Source organism: Triticum urartu, chromosome 7A (genome assembly GCF_056163025.1).
Source record: "Triticum urartu cultivar PI428250 chromosome 7A, HENAU_Tu73, whole genome shotgun sequence".
NCBI classification, from domain to species: domain Eukaryota; kingdom Viridiplantae; phylum Streptophyta; class Magnoliopsida; order Poales; family Poaceae; genus Triticum; species Triticum urartu.
In genome coordinates, this window is record NC_141879.1 from 54,946,319 (window position 1) to 54,965,242 (window position 18,924).

General features: G+C 44.3%; 1 protein-coding gene and 1 pseudogene across 3 annotated transcripts; both read right to left on the minus strand.

The window, feature by feature from the left end:
* Window positions 1–1,880: 1,880 nt before the first annotated feature.
* Window positions 1,881–5,485, minus strand: LOC147957675 (pre-mRNA-splicing factor cwc26-like; annotated as a pseudogene). Its single transcript, XR_015609712.1, has 8 exons — window positions 5,397–5,485; window positions 4,647–5,259; window positions 4,500–4,564; window positions 4,363–4,400; window positions 3,492–3,595; window positions 3,220–3,292; window positions 2,972–3,152; window positions 1,881–2,335 (listed from the first exon to the last, which is right to left on the minus strand). The product of XR_015609712.1 is annotated as a pre-mRNA-splicing factor cwc26-like (transcript).
* LOC147957676 (uncharacterized) lies at window positions 4,499–17,133 on the minus strand. 2 transcript variants are annotated; one of them, XM_087535703.1, is made up of 11 exons: window positions 16,838–17,133; window positions 15,816–16,716; window positions 15,666–15,730; window positions 15,511–15,566; window positions 14,605–14,708; window positions 14,325–14,397; window positions 14,051–14,231; window positions 12,092–13,290; window positions 11,448–11,532; window positions 10,364–11,311; window positions 4,499–4,564 (listed from the first exon to the last, which is right to left on the minus strand). In XM_087535703.1, exons 1-8 carry the CDS (start codon window positions 17,061–17,063, stop codon window positions 13,205–13,207), a joined length of 1,692 nt encoding a protein of 563 aa, XP_087391829.1. In that variant the 5' UTR covers window positions 17,064–17,133; the 3' UTR covers window positions 4,499–4,564; window positions 10,364–11,311; window positions 11,448–11,532; window positions 12,092–13,204. The 2 variants fall into 2 exon arrangements, with proteins under 2 accessions (XP_087391829.1, XP_087391830.1); XM_087535704.1 differs by lacking the exons at window positions 4,499–4,564; window positions 10,364–11,311; window positions 11,448–11,532 and having other exon boundaries at window positions 12,943–13,290; window positions 15,816–16,766; window positions 16,838–17,055.
* Window positions 17,134–18,924: the final 1,791 nt, after the last annotated feature.

Below are 18,924 nucleotides of genomic sequence, written 5' to 3' on the forward strand. Positions count from 1 at the left end.
GCACGTTTAAAAAAAATCAAATGCTTTCTTAACATTTTTCAAAGACAAGATTAAAATTTTCTAAAAGTATAGTCAATTTTTTCTATAGACGTCTTTAACATTTGTCAAATGCTTAATTTAAATTTTCAAATAAAAGATTAACATATTTTGAATACATGGTAAACATTATTTTAGACATTTTTAGCATTTATAAATGCTTGATTAATATTTTCCAAAATACAATATTAACATTTTTTAATGCATGTCAACATTTTTTCCTATACACATTTAACATTTTTCAAATGATTGATGAAAAAACTCAAATGCAAGATTAATTATTTTTTAATAATGGTCAACTTTTTTCTATACACATTTAACATTTTTTTCAAATGCTTGATTAACATTTTTGAATATACGATCAACATACACATTTAAGAAAATTTAAATGCTTTATCAACATTTTTCAAATGCTTGATTAATATTTTTAAAATACATGATCAACTTTTTCACACACATTGTATGCTTTGTGTATACATTTTTTTACACATGAGAAAGAGAATTTGTATACAAATTTAACAATTTCCAAATGTTTTGTTGACATTTTTTCAAAAAAATAATATGGAAATTATCTTTTAATATATTTATTTATAATATTTGGAAGTATAAACGAAAGTGAAGAAAAAAAAGAAAAAAACGAAAACGAAACACATGAAAAAAAGAGATGAGGTTGTGACCTCCTGCGCGCCTATTAAAAAAGATAATTAATTTCTAGTTAGTCAAATCACAGATTACAAAATTAGGTTTTGCTTGTCTATTACTATGTGTTCTTTCGACTATGTGAGCACCTACAAAAAAAGCAAAACTGCAAAGCAAGCGTGTGTTTGTTCTGCGGAGAAGTGCTATGATTCGCTACCCAGTGGAACAAAATGGTGTATCCTTGAAACCACCTTTGTGTTCATGGCTAGCTTAAGCTTGTCTCATTTTGTCTGGTATTCAAATATCTATATTAACATTCTTCGTACAATGTAGCTTACTGATCATTCTGGCATATTTCGGATGGCAAAGGAACTAGATAGGATTCTTGATTCATCTAAAGCCGAACCAAATGATGCTTCCACCTCGTACCCGGAGAAAATAATCACTCCGATATGTCAAACCATATCGGTGGTACATTCATCTATTGAAGTTCTGTGTTGATTTCCACTTTCTATTAACTGTTAGTGTTACATTTTATTACATCTGAATTGGTGTTGCTAACCCACTTGTGTATCGTGTTGTCTGCATATTGACAGTTTGACACGGGTCTTTCATAAATTGAGGACGAGGTCCTATAATCCGCTGGTATAGTTTGGTGCTTTAAGATCTTAGCACTAACCCCAACTTGAAATTGTTCACTTAGTGTGTTACACTGTTACTTGGCAGCTAATGTCTTCAAAACTAATCTACTTTGAGTATTAAAGTCAGCTGAATCTTTAAGAAAACCAGACTTCTTGACTTTGCCTTTTCCTGGCGTAGTATAGTTAGCAAAGCACATAACCACTTTTCAAGTACGAACCACCTCAACTCCGCATAATTATGCAGCTCATATTGATTCCAATCTGTATCTCTTCGGTGTTACAGGTTCTTCTATGCCTCCAGGGCATGCATATAGCTCTGCACTCAATCAGCCTGAAACAAAATTTGAGCTCGATGGAAGCTGATGCGGCTGTGCATCAAGAATTTACTTCATTTCAGTTGAGAATTCAGGTGTTGGCGTTTGGTTGTGCATCAAGAAGTTACAACAATCACTTCCACAAAACAGACCGAGGCCAATCCCCTCTCTCAAGGTGGTTCCAGATTCCGGTCCAGACTTGCTCACCAAAAATTATAAGAAATGAAAATTTTGTGACAAAAAGTTGTACTAAATCAGCAACAATTAATATGGATCAGAGGTGGAGTACTATGTTTTTAGCCAAAATCCCATATACAGCAGAAGGATTGCACTAAAACTCTTCTATGCCAAACCAAAATCTTTCAACACATATATCCACCTACATACATGTTACAAAAGGAGAACGGGTGGCAGAATCCAACAAATACACAACAAAACTGGCCTCCAAAGTGAGCAACGGGGCTACTCGAGCAAATCATTCCTGGTCATTATATAGATTTGAACAAGAAACATTCACAAGGATCAGCTTCCTTTGGGGCACATCGCACAGCTTCAACAACTGATCCAGACGTGTAATAATGTATCAAATCAGGCACACATGTTCTTGGAACAGCGGCGGTGCTCACATATCTGCAGCGGATCAAAGATATGCCTCTTGCTCCGTGGCCTGTTTATCGTTCTTTAGCTTGTACATGTCCTCATATCCTGGAAACACATGGAATTGGATTTAGTGATTGATGCCTGCCAGATCCATCGCGGCAAAGGGCATTACGACTGAACCACAACACAAACCTGAGCCAACTAATGATGGGCAGAAAGTTCTACAGGTTGTGTGAATTCATATCGAGTACAGACAAGTTAGTATAGGATTACAATGAGCAATAGAAAGTCTACGGACATGTTGTCTTCTTAGCCAGTTTTTCTCATTTCCTTTTGTAACCATAAACAGGTATTGAACAATTCATGCAGAGAAACATATCGACAAACACGATATGCAACCAAATGAATGGACCAACTGCAACTGTATCAGAAACATGACAGCATGACTTACATTTTTTTGTTGTTAAGCAGGTTAAAATGCTGCGTTTTTTTCCTTCCATCCACCAATGCAACAAAAAGATGGCGCTCTTAAAAGAAAAACAAAAATCTTCAAAACAAGAGTCAAACAATCCTAGTGGTTCATTCAAATGCACCAGCCTCCACACATATGGTACCTCACACAGGAAGGTGTTCAATTTTAATGTAAGCCAACCTAGTTCTTTCGCCATGGCCAAGAGCCCAGAGGCATGCAGTTGAAGAACAGAAAGAAAAGGAAACTGAATGAATTTGAAAGGCACATACCATTGCTGCGGTCCACCCCATCCCAATGAAGGCCAGGTTTTATACCATAACGGTTTGGAGGAGGATCTACCCCACGTTTCAGCCAGCTGTGAGGAGGTACATTTTGAGGAACTATATAGCCAGATTCCTTCATCTTTTCATCATCTCCCAAGTCATTGAGAAGGAAGTCCGTATCTTTGCGCTGCAATGCATTATCACCCATTAACCAGAAGAATTAAGCAACTCCAAATAAAAAAAACTGCAGTTACCTTCACAAGATGAGCCATAGGATCACCCCATCAGAGTCTGTTCTTCAGCATGCTGTCAAGCTCAGGATCATCCCTACACGTAAACAAACTCAACTTTAAATATATTTTTTAGTTACAAAACTCCATGTTCATTTTGACAACAAAAGGCAGACAACACCAACAATAAGGATTACATTGTTCAAAGCAGGTGCCTATTATCGGTTGCACAAATTCTCAAACTAAGTCAACAAGGATCATGCCCCTTTCTGTGCAAGTTTAATAAGAAATAGTACCTTGTTCTCGCAAATGGCTTCTTCTTCTCATCTTCAAGCTCCTTCACTCGAGCCTCAGCTGCTCGTTTCTGCATCAATCCTTTACCCCATTCTATATGTTTTTGCTGCCAACAGAAGAACACCAGTTATTACTTATTAGCTATAGGCAACAACGTCCAAGATAGAGATCCTGTATTGAAATGACTCCACACAACTGAGGAAGAGGAAAAGGTATGACAAGTGATTATTCGATCATTTGCTGCATTTCATTCCATACTACGATGAACTCACTAATAAGTGAGATGATTTCAACTAATCTGATTCCCTCATATCCAGCAAGTGTCTTATCTGAATTTGTATCTCATAGCATGAATAGAGTGCTTACATGGTACAGGGAACAGGGGAACTTGGCACAAAAGGAAACCAGATTTTGGTTTGTGCAACAGTAACAGCTTGTATGAGAGTGAACAAAGTTGGCATTAACAAGCTCTGTGCCTTTAATGTTGTAATCTTTACAGTACTGAGTCGGAGCTTTCATAGTTTTCTGTTTCCTGATTAGTCATTATCCTTTTATATGTAGTGCCTATTCTTCTAGGCACTCTGCACATTGCACACCCTTTATTCTGACGGTCCCAAGGTAACATTTTATTCAAATAAGTTAAGAAATGTTGGTGCTTGCAGGCAAAGAGAAGTGTGTGGCATAGTGCATTTTCTGCATTTTTGCCACAAGAACACAACACAGTATCAGGATAAGATAATTAGCACAAAACAATTCCTCAAATCTATATTCTGTACTACTGGAAACACATGAATTTTCATGTGGCAAAGTATAATTACCAGATAAAACACAAAGATGACTAATAAAAAATCCAGAGGAAGAGCATATATTTACCTTTGGCTTCTGTATGTCTTCTTGATTTATCCTTTTTCCTGGGAAACATCAAAATGCAATATTACCGCAGAAACTAGAATGTCTACATAGGTAACTGCCACCAAAATAACCAAAACATGATAATGCATAGTGCATACCTTCCTTGTCTCGGAACACTGCCTTTGCCCCTTTACCTGTGAACGAAGGGTCCTGTGCTGCAAACCTAAAAGACAAACATCGTACGGCATATCACAAATCTCAGCAGGAGTAAGCATATGTATACGAAGACATGAAGTATCACTCACTTGAGCTTCTCATCCTCCTTAATCTTTCTGATGTCCTCTTTAACTTCCTCTGTTGACATCAACCCAGCTCTCCTTGTCTCTTTCAGAGCCCCTTCCTTAGAGAAGTGTCTCTCTCCTTACGAGGTGGAGATAATCATCTAGCACAAACTTCGACCCATGGTTGAGAAATATCCCTATCCCCCGGGCTCTGTCCCAAATTTTGTCTTCCTGTGAGAGACAGGTCGTCCAGTTGTGCCGAGTCCTGGTACTTCCGTCTTCGTGGTGGAGAGATGTCCTCGGGCTCCTCCGAGTCATGTCGTGTCCGGTGCCGAGGGGGAGAGCCGTTCTGAGGCTCCTCTAAGTCATGCCTCGTGCGCCTCTGTGGTGGCAAGATGTCCTAGGGTTCCTCGGAATAATGGCGAGCTTGTCTCCTTGGAGGAGAGGGCTCGTCTTGCCGCCTAGACTTACGTGGTGGTGATAGATCGGCTCCCTCTCATGTACCCCCCTCCCCCCTCAGGGTGATGGCGTGCCACATCGCCTTTGCCACCTAGTTACTACTTCTAGTTCCTCATCACCCGGTGCTTCTTTATTGACCTCTACATTTGAGCCCCTGACTATGCTAAAGATTACAAGACTTTAATGTCTGCTAGATGTTTGTTTTGGTTCTCCATCGACAGTTTGCAGGTTTTGAGGTACATTTCCATGGATCTGTGGTACTTGACCGTCTTTTCATATGACTCATGATTCTTCTAGTTTGTCGTACATTCAAACCTGTGGATTCTCCTGTTCATGTTCTTACTTCTGATGGTGCTTCCCTCCCAGTCGATAATGAAGGCACTCTTGGAACTTTGTCTTGTCATGTTCCTTGACTTACCATAGCTCATTCTTGACTTTGACTCTTGTTCTGATTAGGATCGTCACATTGGTGCTCGCCCTCGACGTTGTGACTCCTAGGGCCTCCTGGAGCTTGACTGGCTTCAACTTCCCTTCACCTCCGTTACCTCAACTACCAGCTCTTTGTGGCATCATCGTCTTGGTCACTTGTGTGTCTCGTCTCTCATCCTTAGTTCAACGTGGTCTTCTTGGATATGTCTTTGGCGGTGTGCCTTTAGACTGTCAGGTTTGTCGGCTTGGTAAATATAGTTACCTTATCCTCACAAAGAGACTATGTTGCGGCGTCCTTTCGATATTGCTCACTCTGATGTTTGCGGCCCTGCTCCCTTTGCCTCGAAAAGAGTCATCGTTACTATATTATCTTTGCAGTCTTGTCCTTTCAATGCACATACAACCTCTCCTTCGGCCTTGCCCATTGAGGATATATCTTTCCCCACTTCTCCTAATACACCTATGACTTATGTATTGTCCTCGTCAACGCATCCCATTGTGTCTTCCCGTACTATTATTATAGACCCCATGCCACCGGCACTTGCGGCTTCCCCACCACTCATCTATTGTCCTCGTCAACGCATCCCATAGTGCCTTCCCGTACCACTATTGTAGACCCCATGCCATCGTCACTTCCAGCTTCCCCACCTCGTTCATCACCTAAGGCTACCTCACCTCACTCGTCCCCTAAGGCTTCTCCGATGATTCTCGGGGTGTGACTTTTGATGAGTCTTGTCCTTTATATCCACATCCATCCTCTCCTTCAGCCTTGCCCATTAAGGATATTTTTCCCCACTTCACCCGATATACCTATGACTCATGTATTGTCCTCGTCAACGCATCCCATTGTGTCTTCCCGTACTACTATTGTAGACCCCATGCCACCGGCACTTGCGGCTTCCCCACTACTTTGTCCTCATCAACGCATCCCACCGTGTCTTCCCGTACCACTGTTGTAGACCCCATGCCATCGTCACTTGCGGCTTCCCCACCTCGTTCGTCACCTAATGCTACCTCACCTTGCTCGTCCCCTAAGGCTTCTCCGATGATTCCCCCCGTCCTCTTCTTTACCACATTAGTTGTCCGCGTGTTGTGGATTCTTCTGATACACCATTACCCTCAACGACCATGTCTCCTTCTGTTGGCAGTGCAGTCGTCCGCGTGTTACGGATTCTTTTGATACACCATCACCCTCAACGACCATGCCTCCTTTTGTTGGCAATGCACCCCCTTAAGCTCAACCTACTTATGTCTTCCGCTTCCACATAGCATCAGGACACCACCCATGCAATGTAGATCCATGAACCTACCCATAAACTATTGTTGCATCGCCATCCGAAGTCGCTGCCTCGACGTACAACCACCATCTGAAGCTGCCGCTGCGACATCCACCGAGCCTGACGACAAAGCAACCCTGTCAATCCGATAATCACAACGAAGAGGGACATAGCACCACGATGAGGCCTTCAGGAAGGAAACAACATGCGAGGTCGCCATCATCATCGGCGCCAACCATAGTAAGTGCAGGCCTTTCCCCATCACTAAGCCACACAAGGGAGCTTAGACTACGTGGTAGCACACATAGCAGAGTGCCCTGCTGAACGACAACCAAACACACCCACACGACACAATATTTGTGGCACCATACTCCATAACGGCCATGTCATGCCATCCCGTGTAGCAAATCCATGTGTAGACATCGTATCTACCCACAACCGCTCGCCGCCACGGCTGACGCGCATGCACAGGGTGGTGGATGATGCCTTTCTCCTCCAAGTGCCCTCTTCATCCCTTCCCCACACCGGTCGGCTCCGAGTCCAAAGGCTGCGGTGGTCTACTCCCGGCAACGTTTTCACCCCTTCCCCTACACCTCATGTGTACTCTCCACTGCCTGCCAGTCCGGCTGGGCATCCTTTGCATGGCTACGAGTTGCTGTGCTGCCTTGTTCCTACATCCCATGCTCCCATGCAGGTTGCCACCATAGCCGCAAGCTCAGCACCACCACCGGCGGAGCAGGAGCATAGGCAGTCGGCACCGTCTCCGTCTTACGGAAGGACGCAGAGCGCCCAAGAGCACGACGCTACCAGTCGCCAAGGCGAGGGAAGCCCAACAAGGGAACATGGAATGCAGCATCAAGTGCATGGCACAGAACCCGCAAACAGTGTAAGGATGCCAAGCCAAATCGACGAGGAACGAAGAGTGCACGAGAGGTATGGGGAAGCGATGAAAACGCTAGCATAAGCGGCACACACCCCCTATCCTCTGCCTTTTCTTCACTTGAACTTGCGAAGAGGAACCCTGAGCTGACTTGCTCATCCTAGTTTTGCCCTAATGGTACTCTATAGGACATGTCACTTCCTTTCCCTTTAGCACCTAGGGAGGGTCCTTGACCGGCGTGGGGTTGCCTACAATCAATAACCTCTTGCAAGGTGGATTCGTACCAGAATCCCCTTAATTAACATTGTTTGGATTAACATTGCATCTACCCGTATTTCCATTCGAAGGGTCAAAATCATCTTTCTCCTTATACATTCGGTTGGGTCATCCCCAAATTTCCCTCCACAACCACCTTGGCCCTACTAGCCCAGCCACCTCTTTCACAGGTGGTGCTACCACGAGGTTGAGCAATGAACTCATTTCTAGGCTAGAACCACATCTAGGTTGGAACCGTCATAAAACTGCCAAACCGAAACTTCTTTGGATCACGAACCCCATCCCCACATTGTTCTATAACATGGCCAATCGTATCTTAATTGGCGCCAAAACAAGATAGCTTCTCGAGATTCTACCCATGAGTACATCTCTCATTTGTTGCATGGATTCTTGTTGAGCGGGGCACACTTGCTCAATTCTCTTGTCATGGTGCTCATGCTCAAAATGGTGCCGATGAGCGCAAGCAGCGCCAGTTTCTTGAGGCGGCTCGTGCATTGATGATCATCACCTCTCCTCCGCCTTCCTTATGGGTTGAGGTTGTTTCTACTTCCACCAATCTCACCAACATTCAGCATTCCTCTGCTCCACAAGGTGACATTCCCATCGAACGTCTTTTTGGTCATTCTCGTGACTACTCGACGCTTCGTTTGTTCGATTGTGTTTGCTATGTTCTTCTTGCCCCACGTGAACACACCAAACAGACTGCTCAGTCTATTGAATGTGTCATCTTAGGCTACGATGATGAGGATAAGGGTTATCGGTGTTAGGATCATGTCGGTTGTTGGATGCACATTTCTCAGGGTCTGACTTTTGATGATTCTCGTCCTTTCTATCCACGTCCATCCTCTCCTCCTGCCTAACCCATTGAGGATATTTCTTTCCTCACTTTTCCTGATACACATATCACTCATGTATTGTCCTCATCCACGCATCCACTGTGTCTTCCCGTACAACTGTTGTAGACCCCATGCCATCATCACCTACGGCTCTGCACCTCATCCGTTACCTAAGGCTACCTGACCTCGCTCGTTACCTGAGGCTTCTCCAGTGATTCCCCTCTTCCTCTTTACCACATTGGTCGTTTGCGTGTTGTGGATTCTTCTGATGCACCATCTCCCTCAACTACCATGCCCCTTTTGTTGGCAACACATTGCCTCCAGCTCAACCTACTTATGACTTCTGCGCTCCCCCACTTCCGCCTATTGACCGTTGTAGTTATTCGGAGTCATTCTTCTCAAGGCGACTTCTTATAGTGGCCGTGGTGTTCATCCCAAACGGCAGCATGCAATGGCAGAAGATATTACTGCTCATGAGCGCACAGACACGTGGGATCTCATTTCCCTTCCTGTGGTCGTCCCATCACTTATAAGTGGTTTACAAGGTTAAGACTAATGGTTCTCTTGAGCGTTACAAAGCTCGTAGTGTGGCTCGTGGCTTTCAGCTAGAATATGGTCGTGACTACGATGAGACATCTGCTCATGTAGCCTACATGACCACTATTTGCACATTTCTCGTTATGGCTTCTATTCGTCACGGGCTTGTCTCGTAGCTTGATGTCAAAAAATGCCTTTGTTAATGGTGAGTTGCACGAGGAGGTCTACATGTAGCCACCACCTGGGTATTTTGGTCCTGATGGCATGATCTTTCGTCTTCGTCACTCTCACTATGGCCTTAAGCAAACCCCTCATGTCTGGTTTGAGCGTTTCATCTTAGTGGTGATTGTGGGTGGTTTTCTAGCGAGTGCTCATGGTCTTGCACTTTATGTCCACCTTTCAGCTCGTGATCAGACTCTTCTTCTATATGTCGATGACATGACCATCAGTTCATCACTGGTGAGCACAGTGGCTCGAATGAAGGGCGATGAGGCTCAGAGGTGGTAAGGTTTGTGTTGTAGGCGGGGGTCTTTAAATAGCGGGCGTTAGGGTTGGCGTAGCGATGGCTCAAATTCGCACTGCCCGAGTTGGCTTCTCGTTCGCAACGGCAACACGAATGTCGGGTAGGTGAATGGCGGTCAGCCTGGTTGAATGCAGTAGGAAGTCGTCCCATCGGCCCGTCCGGTCACGTCCGCTCTGAACCAGCATAACGAGATGAGAGCGGCAGGCCGAAGCAGCTTTTCGACAAAGGAATCTGTGTGCACTTTAGCATCCCTAAGAGAATCTGCCACACCTTGAGTCCATGGTTGTACAAAGGAATCTGCCTAATATGTTACTTACTATGAAAAGAACCCATTCCTAACTCGGTTAAACTTGCCTAGCTTGGAGTGCGGCAAAGTATGGTAATGTTTGGCTATGAAACCAAACAGATCTTAAACCTCATATAATCTAGCTTATGGACTTAAATGGGTACTGCAGTTCCATACATTAGAAAGGAAAATAGAACGTTACTTCAATCTTTAGTTCATAGTCAACAGTAACGCATACCAAGTTGTTCAGAGCCGATGCAGCATGTAGATCTCTCAGTCCAAATGCTTCTTTAGCTTCCTGTAGGGCTTCTCAGATTCATCTAGTTTTTCCTGAAAAATGGATATAAATGGATATAATAGACTGACAACAATTGTAATTTAAAGTTTGGATCAAGTAGGAGTAACTAAAGAGACACGCCTCCTTTCCCTTGCATAAAGTGATACTCCAACAAACATTAAGATGTTAAAAACTTGTAACACACAGGGTAGGTATTTGGTCCAAACAGTCATACTTAATTGAAACGTTCAATAGTTGCATGATTTCGTAACTGAAGCAAGGCCTTGGAATATGTACTTACGATAAGAGAAGTTGCTAAACCCAAGCTTTCAAAAATAGCAATAAAAAATATCATGGCAAATTAGCACCCAGTTTCTGTATATCAACATGAAACAGCACATAGTTCAATGACAGGCTAAACCTTCCAAATCCACATCGTTTAATGAGGAAACTGAAGGGCTGACCCCCCCCCCCCCCCCCCCCCATTGTAAGAGTTGCAGCAAGTAACAAAAAAGTGTGGACCAACCAGGTTACATGAAAATCGGTCATCATCAGGGGACTAAGAACTAGAGTTATTCTTTCTAGGCTATGATGTATGAACATGATGGTGGTTGAATTTTGCATCATTTTCGGGAAACACATATAAAAAAGAGAATTATGTTTGAACAGAGGAGGAAACTATAATGTAGAAAGTGTTTTTCTCAGAAGGATAATGCCAAAAGGTGGTTCAGATGAAGGCAAGGATAATGAGATATTTGCTTGCAGGAAAAACTCCTGTCTTTTATCACTGCACATTCGCCATTTGATCGTGTGTTCATTTGAGATCACCGAACCATCTTCTATACGACGTAGGCCAGTAACATTTGCATCAACTTGCTCACTTGTAGCTGCTGGAGTAGCCAAATCATCCTGAACCAATAAAGAGTTGCTGCTCAGCCCAAGAACAACAGCTGTAAGACGACTGGAATTGGAATTGTCATGGTATCACATATGATAGTTATTTCATTAAATTAAAAGGCAGAGTCTGCATATACAGAGACCAGACCTGCTTGCCCAACTGAAGTCACCATCAGTAGAACCTGCGTATACATACGTTGAACCCTTACAACTGAAGTGGCCATCAGTAGAACCTGAGAGACAAAATCATCCATCCATATTGTTAAAATGATGGCCACAGCAAAACAAGAGCAGTAACACTCTTAGTTGCAATAGACACGATACCAGCGGCGCCGATTTAATATTTCAACTCAATTCATTATAACAGTTTATCATCAAAATGTACCAAGCATTAGTGTTGCGTATTCCGAGACGATGCCCAATGTGCACGGGGGTCGTATTACCGTACCGCACTCCTGCAGGTTCGAGTCCGGCCAACTCCCATGATATGGAAGGCATACCAATCTGGGGCAGCAGAGCAAAGGCTCACCACACCAATCGCCCTAATGGCCTAATCTACTCTTAGGCCGCCATGATCCTCGCCTATGTCGCACTGCATTCGCTCAAACAATCGAAGGCAGCATCATCGCAATTTCACACTACATCCACTCAGAATGCAACCCAGACCGCATCGTCAAAGTACCCACCAAGACACCATCGGTCCACCTCGCTACAGTTGCTAAACTTAACTCTCCAGACCCGGCGTGCTGATCCTGTGAGGGGTCGAGAGTAGAGACACGGGGAAGCGCTCACCTGAGGTGGGAGGCCGCGCCGGCGGCCGCGCGGGGCAGGTCGAAGCTCCGGGAAGACGACGCGGCGGCGAGATGACCCGCCGAGGCGAGGCGAGCGTGCCGCAGTAGCGACAGCAGCCTCCGCCGCGTGTACATGCTCCGTTCGCTTCTGGCCTCGCTACCGGCGGCAGGCGGTGGCGGTGGCGGCGACGCTTGCTGTCTCTCCGTCGGCGGCAGCGCCAGGGAGGTGGCCAGCGCGACTCGAGAGAGAGGGAGGGGTTTGGGCCTGGGCCTGGACCAGGCGGTCGGTTATACAGTAAAAAAATTTAGGGCTTGGCGGTCGGTTATAATTTGGACTCCTGCAACTGGGGGCCCAATACCAAACAATCGGCCCAATAGCCACCGGGATGCACGGAGGGATTCGCTGCGTATCGGCACTCTTCGACCAGTCAACCTCGGCCCCGACCGTAACCCTAGCCGCCGCCGGCGACCAGCTCCGCCGCGGCTGCGGCGGCCGGCGTAGGAGTGTGAGGCCCCGGAAGGGGATCGAACTAAATGAAGACGCAGAAATGATGGATCCTCACGAATGGCAGCGAATTTTACTTGAGATCCCCCGATTTGGTCCGGTACATGAAGAGGACGAACCCCAGAATAATTTCGTTTCCACTGAGAATAATTGTGCTGGCGAGGCGAGCTGCTGTGTAACCATCATTTGCACCATGTTGACACCATTGATTGGCTGGGCTCTGCTTTACTCGTGTAACTCCTAAGCTGACAGATGCTTGCAACAATCATTTGCACAAAACTGACCCAGGCAAATCCAGACTTGCTCACTAAAAGTTTCTATGTTTCGGCCAAATCCCATATACAACAGAAGGATGGCACCGGTACTCCTCCGTGCCAAAACACACATGTTACAAAATGTTTAAATGTGTCGAGGAGAATTCAGTAGCAGAATCCAGCAAATACACAACAAAACTGCGTGGCTACTCGAGCAAATCATTTACGGTCATCATGTGTTCGAAGAAATGATGTTCAAGGGCATCGCTTTCTTTCCTTTCAGGCACATTGGGCAACCTCAGCAACGGATCCAGCCAGCATGCCACCGGACATGTTCTTGGGACAGCTGCGGCGCTCACATATCTGCGACGGACCAAAGGTAGGCCTCCTGCTCCGTGGCCTGCTTGTCATTCTTTAGCTTGTACATGTCCTTCTCGTATCCTGGAAACACATGTACATGGATTTAGTGATGGCTGCCACACACTCATGGCGGCAAAAGCGCATTACAACTGAACCAGAACATATATCTGAACCAACAGATGATGGACGGGAAGTTATATAAGTTAAAATGCACCCAAGACAAGATGTGTGAATTCATATAGAGTAGCAGACAAGTTAGTATAGGATTACAATGAGCAACGGACAATGTCTGTGAACATGTTCTCTTCTTTGCCGACACGATATATATTAGTAATCCTCCTGTAAACTAATATAAGATTGTTTAGATCACTGAAGTTTATAGAGGGAGTACTGTTTTTCTCATCTCATTTTGTAACCATAACCAGGTTTTGAACAATTCGTGCAGAGAAACATATCTTGGCTACAACAAGCATGATATGCAAACAAATGAATGGACCAACTGCAACAACTCTATCAGAAACATGACAGCGCGACTAACAGTTTATACAGTTGTTGAGCAGGTTTAAATGATGTGTTTTTCCTTATCATCCACCAATGCAACAAAGAGATGGCACTCTTAAAAGAAACACAGATCTTCAAAACAATAAAGGTATGAAGTGAAACTCAAACAATCCTAGTAGTTTATTTAAACACCAGCATCCACACATACTAGGTAGCTCACACAGGAAGGTGTTAGTTTTTCATACCTACAATTTAAGCCAACCTGGTTCTTTTACCATGGCCAAGAGGCACGCAGTTGAAAAAAAGAAAGGGATACTGAATAAATTTGAAAGGCACATACCATTGCTGCGGTCCACTCCATCCCAATGACGGCCTGGTTTTATGCCATAACGGTTTGGAGGAGGATCTACCCCACGCTTCAGCCAGCTGTGAGCAGGTACATTTTGAGGAACTATAAATCCAGATTCCTTCATCTTTTCATCATCTCCCAAGTCATTGAGAAGAAAATCTGTATCTTTGCGCTGCAATGTATTAGCACACATATCAACCATTAACCAGAAGAAATAGCATCAGCAGATTTAATTAAGCAACTCCAAATCAAAAGCTGCAGTTACCTTGACAAGATGAGCCATAGGATCACCCCATCGGAGTCTGTTTTTGAGCATGCCGTCAAGCTCAGGATCATCCCTGCACGTAAACAAACTCAACTTTAAATACTTCTAAGTCAGTTATAAAGCTCCATGTTCATTTCGACATAAAAAGCAGACAACACAGACACCAAAAATAAAGAGTACACTGTTCAAAGCAGGTACTGTATTGTCGATTACACAAATTCTCAAATGAACTCAACAAGGATCATGCCCCTTTATAAGCAAGTTCAATAAGAAAAAGTACCTTGTTCTTGCAAATGGCTGATCCTTCACATCTTCAAGCTCCTTCACTCGAGCCTCGGCTGCTCGTTTCTGCACCAAACCTTTACCCCATTCTATATGTTTTTCCTGCAAATAAGAACACCAGCTATTATTTATCAGCTATAGGCAGCGGCACCCAAGATAGAGATCATGTATTGAAATGACTTCAGATAAGCGAGGAAGAGGAAAAGGTATGATGAGTGATTATTTGATCATTTGCTGCATTTTGTTCCATTCTACGATGAACTTACAAATAAGTGAGATGGTTTCAACTAATTGATCTCCCTCATATCCATGTGTCTTATCTGAATTTGTATGGATCAGTAGTTCACAACATGAATAGAGAACTTACAGGGAACAGGGGAACTTGACATAAAAGGAGACCAGATTTTGGTTATGCAAAAATAACAATTTGTATGAGAGTGAATAAAGTTGGTATTAACAAGCTCTGTTCCTTTTAATGTTGTATAATCTTTATAGTACTGAGTGGGAGCTTTCATAGCTTTTCTGTTTGCTGATCAGTAGTTATCCTTTTATATGTAGTGCCTATTTTGTTTCTACACATAGAAGAGGTGTTCGTCTAGGCACCCTGCACATTGAACACCCTCTATTCTAACGATCCCAAGGTAACAATTTATTCAGAGAAGTTCACAAATGTTGGTGCTTGCGGGCAAAGAAAAGTGTGTGGCATAGTGCATTTTGCCATTTTCTACAGTTTTGCCACAAGAACACAACACAATATCAGGATAAGATAATTAGCACAAAACAATTGCTCAAATCTATATTCTATACTACTAGAAACATATGAATTTTCATGTCAATTAACCAGATGTCCAGATAAAACACAAAGATGGCTAATAAAAAATCCAGAGCAAGAGCATATATTTACCTTTGGCTTCTCGTCTTTCTTTGCCTTCTGTATGTCTTCTTGATTTATCCTTTTTCCTGGGAAACGTTACAAAGCAATGTTACCACTGAAACTAGAATGTCTACATAGGTAACTACCACCAAAATGACCAAAACATGATAATGCACAGTTCATACCTTCCTTATCTCGGAACACTACCTTTGCCCCTTTACCAGTGAACGAAGGGTCCTGTGCTGCAAACCTAAAAGACAGATACCATACAACATATTACAAATCTTAGCAAAAGGAGTAAGCATATGTATTCCAAGACATGAAGTATCACTCACTTGAGCTTCTCATCCTCCTTAATCTTTCTGATGTCCTCTTTAACTTCCTCTGCTGACATCAACCCAGCTCTCATTGTCTCTTTCGGAGCTCCTTCCTTTCTAACCTTCCTTGGAGGAGAAGTGTCTCTCTCCTTACGAGGTGGAGATAAATCATCTGATGCAGACTTCCGACCCTTCCTTGGTGGAGAAATATCCCCATCACCCAGGCTCTGTCCCAAATTTTGTCTTCTTGCGAGCGACAGGTCGTCCAGCTGTGCAGAGTCCTGGCGCTTCCGTCTTCGTGGCGGAGAGATGTCTCCGGGCTCCTCCGAGTCATACCGTGACCGGCGCCGAGAGGGGGAGTGGTTCTGAGGCTCCTCCGAGTCATGCCGAGTCCGGCGCCGAGGGGGGGAGTGGTTCTGAGGCTCCTCGGAGTCGTGCCTCGTGCGCCTCCGTGGTGGTGAGATGTCCTGGGGTTCCTCGGAATCATGGCGAGCCCGCCTCCTTGGAGGAGAGGGATTGGCTTGCCGCCTGGACTTCCGTGGCGGTGACAGATCGCCTCCCTCTCCTGTACCCTTGCCATCCGGCGAGGGTGTGTCACGCCGCCTTTGCCTCTGCCTCGGAGGCGAAATATCACTCCCCTCAGCACCTCCACGCTTAGGAGATGGCGTGTCACGCCGCTGCCTTCGCCGCGGGGGAGAGAGGTCCTCCTTCCTCCCGGCGCCACCTCCCCTCTCAGGCGACGGAGTGTCGTTCCGGCGGCGGCGGGGCGAGCCACTGCCCGCAGGCTCCGGAACAGGCAGAGTGACCCACCCGCTGCCGTCGTTAGCGATGGAGTTGTAGGGGCGGGCGGCCCGGATCGCCTCCATGCGCCGCATCCGCTTCACCTCGATGTCCTCGTCCACCTGAGGCTTCTCGTCCCCTGCGGACAACCCACCACACGCCCGATTCCAGTCAAAACTCACCGCGAATCTGGCGAAATCCTCGCGAATCAGACTCGAACCACGACGAAGGAAAGGGGGGTGGGGGGCGGAGATACATACCCGACGAGGGCTCGTCCTCCGGGATCTGCACCGGCTTCTGCCACACGGGGTCCTCGTCGACGATTAGCACCCCTCCGGCCGAGGGCTTGGGGTTCTTCTTCTTCTTCTTGGCCTTCTTCTGGTCGCCGGCGGCGGCGGGGCCCGACTGGTACCGCTTGAGGTAGTCCTTCATGGACACCGCGGCCCCCGATGTGGAAGAGGACGGCGGTGGCTGCTTCGTCGCCATGGGTGGCGGCGGCCGCGAGCCCCAAGGTCACGGCTCGGGGGGGGGGGGGGGGGGGGTGTGCGGCTAGGGTTCGGCTGCGGCGAGGACGGCCAGGGTGGACCGGACGGGACTGTCTGAGCTGTGGGGGGGGAAGAGAGGGGGTGGCGGCCTCCAATATTGTGTCGCCTCTCGACCGGCGGCAGGGGCTGGCGGCAGCTGAGGCGGCGGGGACAGCGCTTGGTTTCTTCGTCGGCGGCAGCGGCAGGGAGGCGGCCAGCGCGACTCGAGAGAGGAGGGAAGGGTTTGGTTGGGCCAGGGCCAGGACCAAGCGGTCAGTTTTAATTCAGGTCACAATAATACCCAACAGATGGCCCAATAACTACCGTAAAGCAACTTTTTTTTGAGGACTAACCTAGCAGTTCGCCGCAAAGGCTATATCTATTTTAGTTTTTGAGCAAAAGGCTATATCTTGCTTTATTTTTGTTTATTTTTTGAGTGCTTGGCTATATCTTGCTTATACCGAGTGTTCTTTCGGTCTCGCCTGAAGCATTTTCATACCCGCTACCGTTTCAGACCGGCCCCTTTTGCCGTCTGTTTTTTCCATTTGCGGGATTTTTTGTTTCTTTTTATTTTTCGTTTCATTTTATTTTTTTCCTGGTTTTCTCCATTTCTTCAACGGATTTCTTCAGTTTTATGTTTTTTCCTTTTTCACCAGTTTTCTTCAACGGTTTTCATTGGCTTTTCTTTTTTTTCTTCGTCTTTGTTTCTTTCTCGGGTTTCATGGGTTTTTTTGCTTTTCTTTTTTTTATTTTACTTCTTCGTTTTTATTTTCTTTCTTTCTTGATTTTAATTGGTTTTCCCTTTTTTTTCTTTTTTTCCTTTGTTTTTGCATACATTCTTGACATTTTTCATATACATGTTTTAAAAAGATCAAATGCTTTATTAACATTTTTCAGAGAAAAGATCAACATTTTTTGAAAGTATAGTCAACTTTTTCTATCATCGTTTTTAACATTTGTCAAATGCTTGATAAAATTTTTAAAATACAATATTAACATTTTTTTAATACATGGTCAATGTTTTTATATAGATATTTTTAGCATGTTCAAATGCTTGATTAATACTTTCAAAATACAAGACTAGCATTTTTTCCGCATGATCAACATTTTTTCATCCACACATTTAACATTTTTCAAATGATTGATGAAAAAATTTTCAAATTCAAGATTAATTATTTTTTATACATAGTCAACATTTTTTCCATATACATTTGAAAAAAGTATCAAATGCTTGATTATATTTTTTAAATACAAGTTTAACATTTTTTAATACAACACAAGATTAACTTTTTTGAATACATGGTCAACATTTTTTCTGTACATATTTAACATTTTTCAAATGCTTGATTAATATTTTTAAATATACGATCAACATACACATTTAAGAAAATTTAAATGTTTTTTTAACATTTTTTAAAAACTTGTTCAATATTTTTTCAAATGCTTGATTATTTTTTTAAAATACATGATAAACTTTTTCACACACATTGTATACTTTATACATTTTTCGTATACATGAGAAAAATATTCTTTATAAACATTTAACAATATTCAAATGCTTGGTTGACATTTTTTCAAAAAAATTGATGGAAAGTGCTTTTTAATAATATTTGGAAGTATAAACGAAAGTGAAGAAACAAGGAAAAAAATAAAAGGACGAGGTTGTCACCTCCGGCACGCCTGGGCTGGCCCATTTATAGAGGCGCCTTACGCGAGAGCACGCTAGGTCTCGCTATAAGCGAGAAATAGCGTTGCCCATAGTTCGTTGGGCGTCGTGTAACCAATTCACTCGACCCCAGGCAAAACCCTGGCCATCGTAGCGA

What these genes read in the sequence shown, in the direction of transcription:
- LOC147957676 (XM_087535703.1), bottom strand. Translation starts at nt 17,063, where the DNA reads ATGGCGACGAAGCAGCCACCGCCGTCCTCTTCCACATCGGGGGCCGCG. An exon ending in AGAAAGACGAGAAGCCAAAG is followed by an intron (nt 14,709 to 15,510) that starts GTAAATATATGC and finishes TCTTATTTGCAG; the next exon opens with GAAAAACATATAGAATGGGG. An exon ending in CTATGGCTCATCTTGTCAAG is followed by an intron (nt 14,232 to 14,324) that starts GTAACTGCAGCT and finishes AATACATTGCAG; the next exon opens with CGCAAAGATACAGATTTTCT.